Source organism: Acanthopagrus latus, chromosome 6 (genome assembly GCF_904848185.1).
Source record: "Acanthopagrus latus isolate v.2019 chromosome 6, fAcaLat1.1, whole genome shotgun sequence".
Classification (NCBI taxonomy): Eukaryota; Metazoa; Chordata; class Actinopteri; order Spariformes; family Sparidae; genus Acanthopagrus; species Acanthopagrus latus.
Window position 1 is genome coordinate 23346509 of NC_051044.1, and position 12492 is coordinate 23359000.

Genomic DNA, 12492 nt, shown 5'->3' on the forward strand with positions numbered 1-12492 from the left:
CACAAAGACAAACACACACACACATAAACACACTGTGAAATGATATGTGTGCAGATAGTTTGAATACTTGCCTTTCTGTAGAAGTCTATGGATGATAAAACAGCCTTGGACCTGCTGGCCGGTGATTTCGAGACTGCTCCAAAGCCCACTGCAGCTGCCGCATCATGTGCAGCCGCGACAAAGCTGGAACCTCCTGCGCTGGACTCAGATCCCCTGAAGGTAGCGCAGAAAATGAACTAAATCTGTCCTTCTATAACATATTTGAGCTTTAGTAATGTTGCTGTGTGGTGCTAATTTTATTAATTCTTTATTTGAATTTATTTGAATTATTCTTTCGCAGCCAATGGCCGGTCCTGTCCTGGACAACCTGGCAAGCACGCTACTCCCTGATGAGATCAAAACGAAGACTGACAAACCAAAGGTAAAAACAGGATCTGTGTGCGGAGAGCACACGAATTACACTTCACTTAGAAATGCTCTGAAGAGCAAGAAACACGGGCCTTCTTGTGAAAAGTGAAGAATATAAGAATTATACAGCACACATTGTTTCAGCCATATATTATTATTTATAGTTTGTACAGTCACTACAAAACATGTTCCAAAAGATGTGCGATCTCCGATCTGACCTACCTACCTATCCAGGTGCAATATGTAAGAATTGACCACCATAGATATCTCCGCAGCACAACACATAGACATCATAATGTCAAATCTGTTCTGTCCCCACAATCTGTTGATGATTTTATGATTTTATTTTGTGTTTGATCTTTCAAATGAACAATGTACAAAGGAAGAAATAAAACAAAGTCAGAAATGCAAGCTGTTCTCCGAGGAAAATAACTTCCCCAGAACACTGTTTGAAGCTTGAAAGGTGGCAGGGTCCGCCAAATATAAAGTTTGTTTACGTAGTACATTCAGTCACGAATATTAACAGAGTTTGTTTATTTAGTTTGTTTGGAGTAAAAATCTCTACTGAATTTCTTCCCCCAAAACTACATAATGCACCTTTAATTCTAAAATGTAATTTTAAGCGGTCTGATAAATACAGGCCAAGATCTAAATCTTTGTAAAGCCTGACATCCCGTGATAAAAACCTGTATGTGACTTGGGGCCCTTCATGTGTCCGGTACTGGTGTTTTAGTTATCATTGTTACATGGCGCCCTCTAGAGGCCATTATTAGCACCTACAGTTCCAGTGGTCGCCGCCTCACGGAGCGAGGAGGACTTGTTGAGCCTAACCAAGGTGTCAACTTTGTTACAGGGCAAGAGCAAGTCAAAGTCCAGGTCTAAAGTAAGACACCTGCCTGCTGCATGAAAACCTACATTCAATGGGACATGCACTATAATCGACTATTAATGAATCTGTAGAAACAAATGTCTCCATCGGTGGGCCTGCGCCCAGCTGCATGTGATGCACGCTCCTGTCTCTGCTTTGTTAATTACCACAATTCATTCTCGCCGATCTTTCAATTCATCACATGCGAAGGTGCTGCGTCTTCCTTCCCTCTGTGCGTATATACTTTAAATGGAATCTTGTATTTCAGAAACACCACGCAGAGGAGCCATCTGCCACCGACCTGCTAGCAGGTCAGCTCAGCTCAGACGTCGTGCCAACATCTACAAAGAAGGGAGGCAAGAGCTAGACCACTCGGTAGGGTTCTGCTCTCGTCTTTTGGACAACTGTGCCAGATAAATGATGAGGATGAGCATCCGCATAACCCCGCTGACCTCTGAATGTGTCTCTGGACGTGTTTTACAGGTCGACGGTGTGATTCGTCCTCCCGGCCACAGGGGCGCGTCAGTGAGGGAGCAGCTCTCTGGACGACGATTCTATTTTTCTAAATTGTCAAGAATGTAAAGTTTACTGGATGAGAGATGAACTTAAGACACACCCATATCACTTGCTCAACACACACACACAGACTGACACACACACACACACACACACACACACACACACACACACACATACACACACACACACACACACACACGGAGCTCTGGGTGCGGCGCCTTTCTTGCTCGGTTTCACATGTATTTAAGGATGAGAGGCTTTTGGTGTTGAAGAGTTTTTTGTTTTTTTTTTAAACCTGATGGAGAATGAGAAGGGGAAGTGTGCGGGGACATTGAGGAAGTGAAGACAAGTGAAAATGTTTAGTTTTTTTTTCTGGTTGGTGTGTTGAGCGTGCCGAGGGAAGGAAGGCGCGCACATCTCAGCTGACGGTTTCGATGGCTCCCACGCCGCTGATGTCACGACTCACTGCTCCTGTGAGCTGTGACATTGGTCAGCGCAGCGGTGACTGTCAGCTGGCCTGGGAGCAGTGAGGAGTGGGTGTATAGTATCGGGATGTTTGTGCAATCTTGATGTACACAGAAAAAAAGCCAAGTTTTTTTTTTTTTTTTTTAATCACAATGTGGTCAGACGCCTTAAGGACACTAGTGTACAGCTTAGTTTGCTTGTAATTTTGGACAACACATAGTTTACATGATATCTGGAGGATTTTCCAGGAGGTGATCTGCTTAAATCCGTATTCGAGAGCTTCTTGCAAATGCCTTTGATTTTCTGGAGAGAACTCCCTGTCATGAGGAGGGTCTGTATGTATTTGGCTGTGTAGAGAAAAAAAAAAAAAAATGCTGGCGTCCAAAAGTGCACTTAGTGAGCTACTGTAAAAAAAAAAATAAAATAAAAACATAAAAAAGACTTTGCTCTGTAAGACAACACTGTGTAATTTAGAAAGGGCTTTCAACTGTAAAGACAAAAACCTATATACTTCCCCATACTTTTTTTTTCATGTCAGAGGTTTTGTGTGGGTGTGCGTCAACAGATATGAGAGAAATTTTTAGATGTGGGAATACTAATTAAATAAAATAAACTAAAAACAGCAGCGTTTCTGTACCTGGGGTCTGTTTATTTTGGGGGGGATTTATGTCAAAAGGAGAAAAACAACCCAACATGCTTTAATATGTGGAGACATGCTGAATCCTGCAGAAAATCAATAAACAACATTTTTCTCAAAGGTGTGAGGGAGATTCTGAATATACACCTCTCTGTATCATGACCTTGTAGGTTTTATCCACCCTGCATACAGTCGTAGCAACCCACTTCCTTTTTACACCGGGGGGACTTTCAACAAAACAACTTCGCTCCAATTTCATGTTAAAAAAAACAAAACTTTCACATCTCTGTGCCGAGAGCCTAATGACTGATCGGGATGCGAATGAGTGGGTTTGAAAAATCAAAAAGAAACACAAATAAAGACAAATCCAACTATTGCAACAGAGAAAGCATGCTTTTCTGAGTGGTATTGCATTTTATTTTGTATATAATTCTGACATTGGGGAATCTCTAGAATATATTTACTGTACGTACAGTTTTACATTACAAAACCAAAGTCACATATTTGTTCCTCATTGAAACCATAGAAATCAGAATAAAGGGAAGCGCTACTTTGAAGAAATGAATCGAAAGCTTATGTGAATTTTAAATTTTCAACATTTCAAGTTTTCGTCCAGCCAAGAATTAAACTATCAGAGATCATTTCCTCAAGATTGTCTAATCAGTCTTTTCAATATTAAGGCAAGATAAGTTTTAAATCACAGACCTAAAGGAGAGTACAGTACTTAAGAGGGTCAAACCAACGTGAAAACATAGTCAGAAGAACAGATTGCAAATGACAAATGAAAATAAATCTATACAAAATTAAAAGTATATACAATTTTTGAACACATTTCAATAGGCAAAATCAACATGAATCAGAGTGATGAATTCTAATATTCTCAGGACTTGGACTCATTATCAAAATTCATTTGATATGGATGAATAGACATTTCTTGTTAGGTTATTTCATAAAAAGAGTTCAGTCTGGGTGTGACTGTGCAGCGTTATTGGCCATCAAACCATAAATCTGAAAGAATCTGATGCGTTGACTCCTCTTTTTTATATTGTTCATTAAAAGTATTAGTAAGTAAGTATTTTTTTTCATCTGCAGCAAAATATTCACCATGATTGCTACTTAACTGTGAAACAGAAGAAAAATAACCACTGCAAGAAGAACAGAACACTGTAAAAGTACTGCGGCTGAAAGAAATGTCGGTGAAATGGCACCGCGTGGATTAAAATTGTCTGGTCGGCATTTGTTTTCCGTCAGCAGCTGTCCGTGGTCTACAGAGATAAAGAAGTACACAAGGTATTTAATGATGATGGTATGGTAATAATTTGTATAAATAATAACTTATATTTTTTTTAACATATAAAACTTTTAAAACTTTAATTTGATAATGATCACTAGGAAGAGAACTTTAAAGAGTTATGTTTGTTTTTAGAGTAATTTCAGGAAATAGAGACAAAATAATAAGTAATTTTAGTTTAATTAGTGAAGAATCAGAATCACATTTATTGGCATTAAGTATGTGTGTGCATACGACAAACTTGACTCTGGTTTTGTCATTAGCCCAATTCCCAAACGGCCAGAATGGTTAAAAAGAAGATAGAAATAAATACACAGCTAAAAAACAAGGACGGCAAAGCTCTAGATATGAGGAGGGGGGAAAAAATAAAGAGCCAGTGTATAAAAGTAATGATGAATAACAGCCTGCATGATTATGAGCATTAGTTGGTTTAAATAGTAACTTCCTTGAAACAACTGCTGAGTTACTTAAAAAAAATACTCCAAGCAGCTAACTCAAAAAATAAATGTGTGAAAGACAGACAGAGAGAGAGAAAGATTTTATGTACACTTTAGTTTAGTTTATATATATATATACTTTAGTTTTAGGGTGTGTATTTTTAAATCCTGGGTACGGACTTCAAATAAATAATACTATTAGAGTAAAACAAAAATAAATAAATGAATAACTTACTTTCTTTTGTAATGGTGCGGGCATCTCTTTGTCCTTATTTCTACAGCAAATGCAAAAAGTGTTGTTTAGACATTTGATTACGCACAACCATCACAGCAAAATCAATCGAGTACATATCAAAGGAAGGTGAAAACAAATACACAACATTTAAAACAACAGCTTGAGAATTTATCGTTTGCACATAAAAATCGGTACTGTATTTATGCTCTCAGGTGGACTCACTGTTGCAGTACACGGTGGTGATGATGAGGAGTAGAAGAAGAAGGCCGCAGCCGCCGACTAGTGGGCCCAGGATGAGCGGAGTACAAAACATGGAGGGACTGGCTTCTGCTGTAAAGCATGTGCTCGTTTACCACCTGCTTTTCTCTCTTCACAGCATCAAAAACGTGACGACGATGAGGCTTCACTGCACACATTTGTGATTTTTTGACATTTACCTTTGTTGTTGCTTTCGCTGCACGTGCATGGCGGGGCCTCTGTGCACCGACTCTGCTCCTTGTCAGTTGGGGTCGAGGTCGGTTGGGCTACTTTTTCTTTCATTTGACAGAACAAATACGTGACGAGAGTGGGACTGAAAAACATCCATCATATCACAATGACAACAAAGTTGTGAAACAAAGCTCACCTCTGACAAGTCGTGTTACTTTGCCGAATCTCAATTCAGTACCTCTGTAGAGAGTTGCACAGCTGTAGACGCCGCTGTCAACAGCTTCTTTGAATGACTGCAGTGTGAGGATATTTTGATCGATCTTTGTTTCAGTGAAGGTGGACGACGGAGACTTTGTATTTGCTTTTTTTACGCCAGCACTGCTGAATGATGCAATGAATTCCATGCCAGAGTTGTCCAGCACTCGAAACCAAATGATCATAGAACCAGTCTCAGAAGGACGACACTTGATATCGATGCTCTGCCCCTCCTTTACGACGATGTTCTCGACAGCTCCTGAAGTTATCTCTGAAAGATTTAATGAATGAGAGCAGCAATATCGTTCACTATCCAAAAGCAATCTAAGAAACTCCGACCAGCGAACGCCTTAAAGCATCATCAGCACTCACACATTCACAGCGCTTCACCCTCATGGTAGCGATCAGAGAAAACAGTAAATTTTAAGTTAGACTTACTTTGATAAAAAGCCAGAATCACCAGAATATGGATCCACTTTTGTTCCATTTTTAATCTTGTGGGCGACAGAAGCTCCTAAACTCGACTTTGCTTAAGCCTGCTAGGAGATAATTTAGCGAGATACCAAACCACGCCCCACCTGTAACCTTCTTCTCGGCTGCGTCAAATGGGATCATTGCAGCGCAGTGTTGCAGAGACCTCCTGCAGCAGGGTCGTGGTCTGCTGTTCTTTGAAGTGGAGCCCACTGATGTGCACATCACACCTCTGCCTCTGGTTTGAAGCATCGAACTGCATATCACCCACCAGGTACTGACACACAAACGCAGCAGTGCACAGCATGTAAGAAGACAAGGACAGAGCAGAGGTATAAAAACTGCAAGCTGAGCACATGTGTGTGTGGCGGCTCACTCTACACAGATACAGCTCTGCACTGTTTCACAAATCACTTGGTGAATTTGATGAACACATTTGGAGAAAGCCCGTCCTTATGTCAGCAAAATCTGCCCTGCTGAAGTGCCCTGGAGCCCGAATCCCTGCCTTTTACCTCCATCCTGTGTGGCATGTGACATGAAGCAGCTTTGAATGGATTGATAGTATCCTTTTTGATGATCCCTCTGGTGAAATGATTTCTGGTAGCTGATCATTTCATGGATCTGAACAGAGTACAGGGATGTCACAGCGGTTAAGCTGTCTCGACTCACACCACAAGTTTAACTTCCCGATTTTATTCCACCAGTAGTAATCCTGTAATAAAAAAAGAAAAGTACAAGTGAGTTTAGCTTCCCCAATTTGAATCTCACAGGCTAACAGACTGTATTCCTGTGTGCTATGTAATGAATAAGAGTCTGCCTATGCCGATGATATAACCCCGATAGGCAGCATTGAAATAAAACCATTCAAAGTACACTAGTGTGGCAAATTTACCAATGTTCATCGGCTAACCACACCCAACACAAAATGTCCCACTGTGTTATCATTCACTGCAGCAAAGGGGGGAATTCTCGCCGACAGATGGCAGCAAAAGCAGCATTTATAGGTCTGTCCATGTTCACCCAGTGAAACAAAACTGCTGCTCATCTGCACTGTTGACTCGCTGCCTACACCCCAGTCAGTCATGTCATGGCAGGTGCTTTAACCTTTCCACAACTGATGTAAAAACAGCTCATGTGAAACACCTGCTGTGGTCAGATATGTGAGCCCGCAGAGAAGGAGCAGTTAATCATGTCAAATGTTTACAGTGATTTGCTATTTACAGTAAGAGACGTCACAGTGTAAAATCGCCCTCAACCGTAGAAGTGCATCATTGTTTCAGGTTTTTTTTTTTTTTTTTGATCTTCGTTTTTCTACAGAAAGCTTGTGTTTCAGGCTTCAACAAGACTGAGCTGCATTGTAGGAAATGCGGGATCCAGTGTTTTGGCAGCTTGACCTCCACCTGGAATGAATAAAAATATGATAAATGACTGGAGCTGATGTACAGCTGTATTGAACTGTTAAGTCAAATTCTAGCACAAACAATGTTGACCACAAATGGAAATGCTAGCGGTTATAAAACAGCATTTTCCATTCAGAAAAAACAAGGGACATAGCTTCTACCTAACCAAGACATTTTTATCAGATGAGAAAGAGCGTCAACTGATTTTCTTATGTCTAAACTAACCAAATAAACAAACTCTCTTGAATAAACTGATTATACGAACTGACCTTTAAGGACAACACAATTTCGTACTGTTTTACTTTGTTTATATTTGGCAGACCCTGCCACCTTTCTAGATTCAACACCTCATTTACCTCAGAACAGATGGAAAATATTAATATTTCTGAGTTTGTATTATTGCCTCATTAATCTTCTTAAAATCAAAACTCGAGTTTGAACTTTTTCTCTGAACCTACAGAGTGCCCCTTCAGCATCGTGTCATTTGCCGCTTCATGCGAAAGCTTGTAGTGAAGTGAAACTACCTTCAGATCAACCAAGATAGCAACAGAGGCTATGGCGCAACCCAGGGCCTGTCTATTTCCTGTTCAGTGATGGAAAGTAAATGCACCGATTTAGTAATGGGCAAGAAGTTTTGACATTTGACTCTTTAGTGGGCGATTTGTCTGTTCCATGGGTGGGAGGAAGGAGTGAAATAGACAGACACAGAAACAGAGAGTAAAATACAACAGTGTGTCTCATTTACCATAGAATTTTCTTAACCCTGTCACATTGTTTCTAATTATCAACTTAACTTTGCTTTTGGTTTTCACATCAATCCCCTTGACATTTATTATCAGTGAAACTAGATGGAAACCAGGTTTGGGTTTTCAGTTAGCAGGGGATTCTGTTGATGCTTTGTGTCAGAGGGAAGACCCAGTCAGAACGCTCTCAGTTAGCCCACTTCACCTTTCCATACGTCTGTTTCAGGGTTGAGTCACTCGCAAACACACCTGCATGGGCTTCCCTATCTTAGTCACACAAGGGGGTCTCCAACCTGAAACTTACATCTCTGTGTGTGTGTGTGTGTGTGTGTAGGTGACCAGGGGAAGCCGGTGAGAAAGTAAAGCTTGACATTCAAGTGTAGTCAGAGGGGCCATCATTGCATTCTGAAAATAGCAGCACCATCAATACCAGTAAATCAACATCGACGCCAGCTGCTTTTTCAGCAGCTCTTCATCATTTCGTCTCACCTGGCTCTGCTCTGTTCCTCCGCCAGCAGGTTCAGGCATTATGGGATATGACGTTGCGAAAAGGAAACCAAGAGCATCGAGAGGAGTGAGTACGAAAGGGGCTCGGCAGTAGAGGAATTGTAGATGTGCGGATGCGTCTGCACAGAAATACGTTTGGTCATCATTTCTTAAGTTGCTGAGACTTCCTGTCATGGTCATATATATGTGGGTTTTTGAAAATCATTTCCGCAATTTGATTTGCCTTTTTGGTTTCTGCTAAGAATACTTAAAAAAAAACATATGTATAATGGAAATTGTATTTTTTTATGTTGAAAATGTGAGGTGAAATAGTTAAACAAGAGACATCTGACATTTGTCAAGAAAAAATAGTTGTTCACATAGTACAATGTAGTAGGAAGCTTGGTGGTGGTGATGTGAGCAAAGCGAGTATCATAAATTTGTGTTTGCCACAGAGCTCATTTTCTCCATTAACCCTAAATCCAACTGAAAACTCCCATAGGCTTTTGATGGAGGGAACCGGTGCGATGCTAATGTCTGCATTAGCCTACAAAAAGAGATCGCCCCTGCAGCACTCTGTGGAGAGGTGTGTCAATAATTTTGTAAACCCTACTTGTTCAACTGTTCAATCGTGTGAAATGATGGTGTGTCAGGTGCTCATCCTGCATACTCTTGCTTGTTCACCGTGTTACTGATTATTAAGTAAGATAAAGTGTGACAAATTAGACAATGTACAACTCTTACTGGAGCATGCGCCGACATTACACAATAGACAACCTGCAGGGTTTCACCACAAATATCCTACTTTTATGGCGTTTGTATTTTTCAGCAGTGTTGATTAATATTTACATATTTAGAAACCTTTCATGTGTGACTTTTATACTGGTGTGAGTTCTTGTTGCGGTGGATTTAAATGTAAAGCAGTTGCATTTTCAGAGCTGATCACTGACGCACAGCGCTGTGAAAATGTATAAACAATCTCTTGAAGAAAAAGCAGAATCTAAATATGGATTTTTCAATGTGAAGAACTACATTTCACATGTAATCTGTCACTTTTATCAAGTACAATATGCGCCCTGTATATGTGAATATATGATGTGAAATTGAGTGAGAAAGTACTTTGAAAGATTATAACCAAGATTAAAATTAAAAAAAGTTGCAATCAAGCGTAGCTGCATGCAGTTATCCTCTGATCTGACTTCTGCCACATGTTGTGCTCCCACGTCCTTAATTGTTGTTTCTCACAGATGAACAGACTGTATTCAGTTCAAATGTTGACAGAATCTACAAGACACCTGGTAGAGAAAACATTACGCCCTCATGTACAATTTATAGCTAACTTTAACAATTAATCTCAGAAATGTAGGCTGCATTTATTAAATTCAAAACCTTTAAATAAACATATGTGTTTCTCTCTGAAGTTTTATATGTTTTAACAGATAACCTAATTGCACAATAATATTTAAAATACTGTTGGGAGAAACAGTATGAAATAACACATCAGTGTGCGGTAGGCCATGTCCTGCAGTCATCAGAAAGTACATGATACAACGCACACATAGTTTATATCATTTGTGCTTTTTTTACATTGACCTTTCATGTGTTCAGTGGCCTCTGTTTTGAATATAGACCCTTTGCCATGACAAAACATTAGAGATCAATTGTCTGCATTAGACGTCCTACAAAACTACTGCTGCTCTGCATTCAGTCATGTTTCCTGGAACTGATGAATGTGAATAAATGGTTTCCTCGAACGTCGACACAGATGTTATTTGCTTTACTGTGTACAGTGCAGCTGTTTGTTTATTAGGTAGACCTAGCTTAAACTAAAGCAACTTAAACAGCCGGCATTATGTCCTACCTTCATAAAGGTTTTGATATACAGTTTTTCTGGAAATATCAATTCAAGTTTATGATCTTTTTGGATGCTATTTTTTTGATGCTGGAGATCTGCTTTTTTCCTTTTATAGAGTGCCACAGTCCATAATAGAGCCCTAAAACCATGAAATAAGTTAGTGCTGTAGTTAGTTTTATAGTCTCATTGTTGTTTTGAAAATGGGCTTTCGGCTTGATACTTGAAGTAAACTTAACACAAAACACAAGAGATTTTCATGTGCTGGTCTACAACATAAAATACATTAATAAATACCAAACTTATACATTTTAACATGCTTTCATGTGTTTAAAAAGACAGTTGGTAACAAATGGCAAAATGAGACTACAAAGTGTTGTCAGGGACATTAAATGTCATTACGCCAAACATGGAGACTCATTGAATATTTCTTATCAAATTATTATAACTTTAACCTTCCAGCTTGTTGATTGATCAGTTTATAGTGAATTGTGTATAGTAAAATGTAGTAGAAACTTGGTGGTGGTGATGTGAGTAATGCAAGTATCATAAATTTGTGTTTGCCACAGAGCTCATTTTCTCCATTAACCCTAAATCCAATTGAAAACTCTCATAGGCTTTTAATGGAGGGAACCGAGGCGATGCTAATGTCTGCATTAGCCTACAAATATAGATCACCCCTGCAGCACTTTGTTGAGAGGTATGTCAATAATTTTGGAAACCCTACTGTCGTAGGTGTCAGTATTAGATTGGCATCTGAATGACGTCTTGGTCTACTTTCCCTCAACTGTGTATGTGGTATAGTTTACTATTTTAAATCAGAACAGCGTTGATACAATACTTGATTTTCATTTTCAATTTTAATTATATTTCATGAATTCAGACTTCATTTACTGCTGTTTTACAGTGATTCATGATACATAAAGTAATAAACACCCCAGCACTAAATACGAAATACACACACGCACGCACACACACACACACACACACACACACACACACACACACACACACACACACACACACACACACACACACACAGTATTACCTTTAAAATAGTCATTCACTGTGTAAATGCACCTGGCAATGGCTTTGTATTATATCATATCAAATAAAACGAACTCCAACAATAAGCTGTCCTCAAGTTTTCATTAAGTGCTTTCTCTGACTGTATTCTCACTTAAAAACTGTTAACGCTCTCCGCGTCTCAGCTCCCTCTGTCTCTCTGTCAGTGCTTGTGGTTCAGTCTGTGGTATTTTTGTGGTCTTTTTGTGTCAGAGATGCGATGAAGAGCTCAAAGCTGAAGCGAAGCGATAGCATCTCAGTAAACACAGCTCTTTCTCTCCTCTCTCCAAAGCACACAGGAAAGGGTCGCGCACGCTCCCTGAGACCTGAACAACCACCAACTCAGTGTAACTTCACACTCAATCGCACAGGTGTTCATATGTGTTGTTGAAGTGTTGATTGTGTGTATGTGTGTGTGTGTGTGTGTGTGTGTGTGTGTGTGTGTGTGTGTGTGTGTGTGTGTGTGAGAGAGAGAGAGAGATAATCAGAGAGCAAGAAAGAGCAAGAAATATACATTGTGTTACCTGTATTTTTGGTTTTTAACAATAAAGCTTGCTGGCACATACTGTAGGCAGTTCAACAGAAACTGAATGTGATGTAAGTGTACGCATCAAAGGAAAAGGAAGAAACCAAACCCCATCACTCACCTACTCAACTTCCGCCAAACTCAATATTGACAATGGATGTACAACACCCACTCCTAAACCTCTCTTTCTCTTCCACATACACACAAAGAACTCTTTTAGATGTGCGACAGAACACTACAAATACTCTGAGAAGAAGGATTTCTTAGTTAACTGCACACTAAGTATCAGGGTCATTGAAGACACATACAGTGATTGGCTTCTTAGTTACACTTGTATTATTTGTGCTGTTGTAAAAGTTCCCTTGAACAACAACACACATGTTTTTCAGTTGTGTTTAACTGGAC

The 12492-nt window shown here is 39.7% G+C and overlaps 3 protein-coding genes across 42 annotated transcripts in view; 1 reads left to right on the top strand and 2 right to left on the bottom strand.

The window, feature by feature from the left end:
• The window catches only part of cast (calpastatin), a 39226-nt gene extending 36344 nt beyond the window's left edge, over window positions 1-2882 (top strand). For 35 of the 37 annotated variants that reach the window (XM_037100593.1, XM_037100617.1, XM_037100584.1 and 32 more), the window contains 5 exons: window positions 82-219; window positions 341-421; window positions 1262-1291; window positions 1545-1651; window positions 1760-2882. In XM_037100593.1, the coding sequence (XP_036956488.1) occupies window positions 82-219; window positions 341-421; window positions 1262-1291; window positions 1545-1643 (348 nt within the window). In that variant the 3' untranslated portion in view covers window positions 1644-1651; window positions 1760-2882. The remainder of the gene's footprint in view (window positions 1-81; window positions 220-340; window positions 422-1261; window positions 1292-1544; window positions 1652-1759) is intronic. The other 2 variants (XM_037100585.1, XM_037100589.1) reach the window with 2 other exon arrangements.
• On the bottom strand, window positions 2603-6816 carry cd8a (CD8a molecule). 4 transcript variants are annotated; one of them, XM_037100625.1, is made up of 7 exons: window positions 6528-6787; window positions 6123-6292; window positions 5486-5815; window positions 5298-5393; window positions 5083-5190; window positions 4861-4900; window positions 2603-4162 (listed from the first exon to the last, which is right to left on the bottom strand). In XM_037100625.1, the coding sequence occupies exons 2-7, from the start codon at window positions 6265-6267 to the stop codon at window positions 4114-4116; spliced, it is 768 nt and encodes a 255-aa protein (XP_036956520.1). In that variant the 5' UTR covers window positions 6268-6292; window positions 6528-6787; the 3' UTR covers window positions 2603-4113. The 4 variants fall into 4 exon arrangements, with proteins under 4 accessions (XP_036956520.1, XP_036956521.1, XP_036956523.1 ...); XM_037100626.1 differs by having other exon boundaries at window positions 5083-5187; window positions 6123-6802; XM_037100628.1 differs by having other exon boundaries at window positions 5983-6784.
• Window positions 6817-11987: 5171 nt separating this feature from the next.
• The window catches only part of ptpra (protein tyrosine phosphatase receptor type A), a 48314-nt gene continuing 47809 nt past the window's right edge, over window positions 11988-12492 (bottom strand). Inside the window, exon 23 of the transcript XR_005075429.1 lies at window positions 11988-12024. The gene's annotated coding sequence lies outside the window, so the exon portion shown is untranslated. The remainder of the gene's footprint in view (window positions 12025-12492) is intronic.

Excerpts from the sequence above, each read along its gene's own strand:
- cd8a (XM_037100625.1), bottom strand. The coding sequence starts at position 6,267 with ATGCTTCAAACCAGAGGCAGAGGTGTGATGTGCACATCAGTGGGCTCC. Across the intron at positions 5,816-6,122 it reads AGCCGAGAAGAAGGTTACAG|AGATAACTTCAGGAGCTGTC; the intron begins GTGGGGCGTGGT and ends TAAATCTTTCAG. Across the intron at positions 4,901-5,082 it reads CACCACCGTGTACTGCAACA|AAATAAGGACAAAGAGATGC; the intron begins GTGAGTCCACCT and ends CATTTGCTGTAG.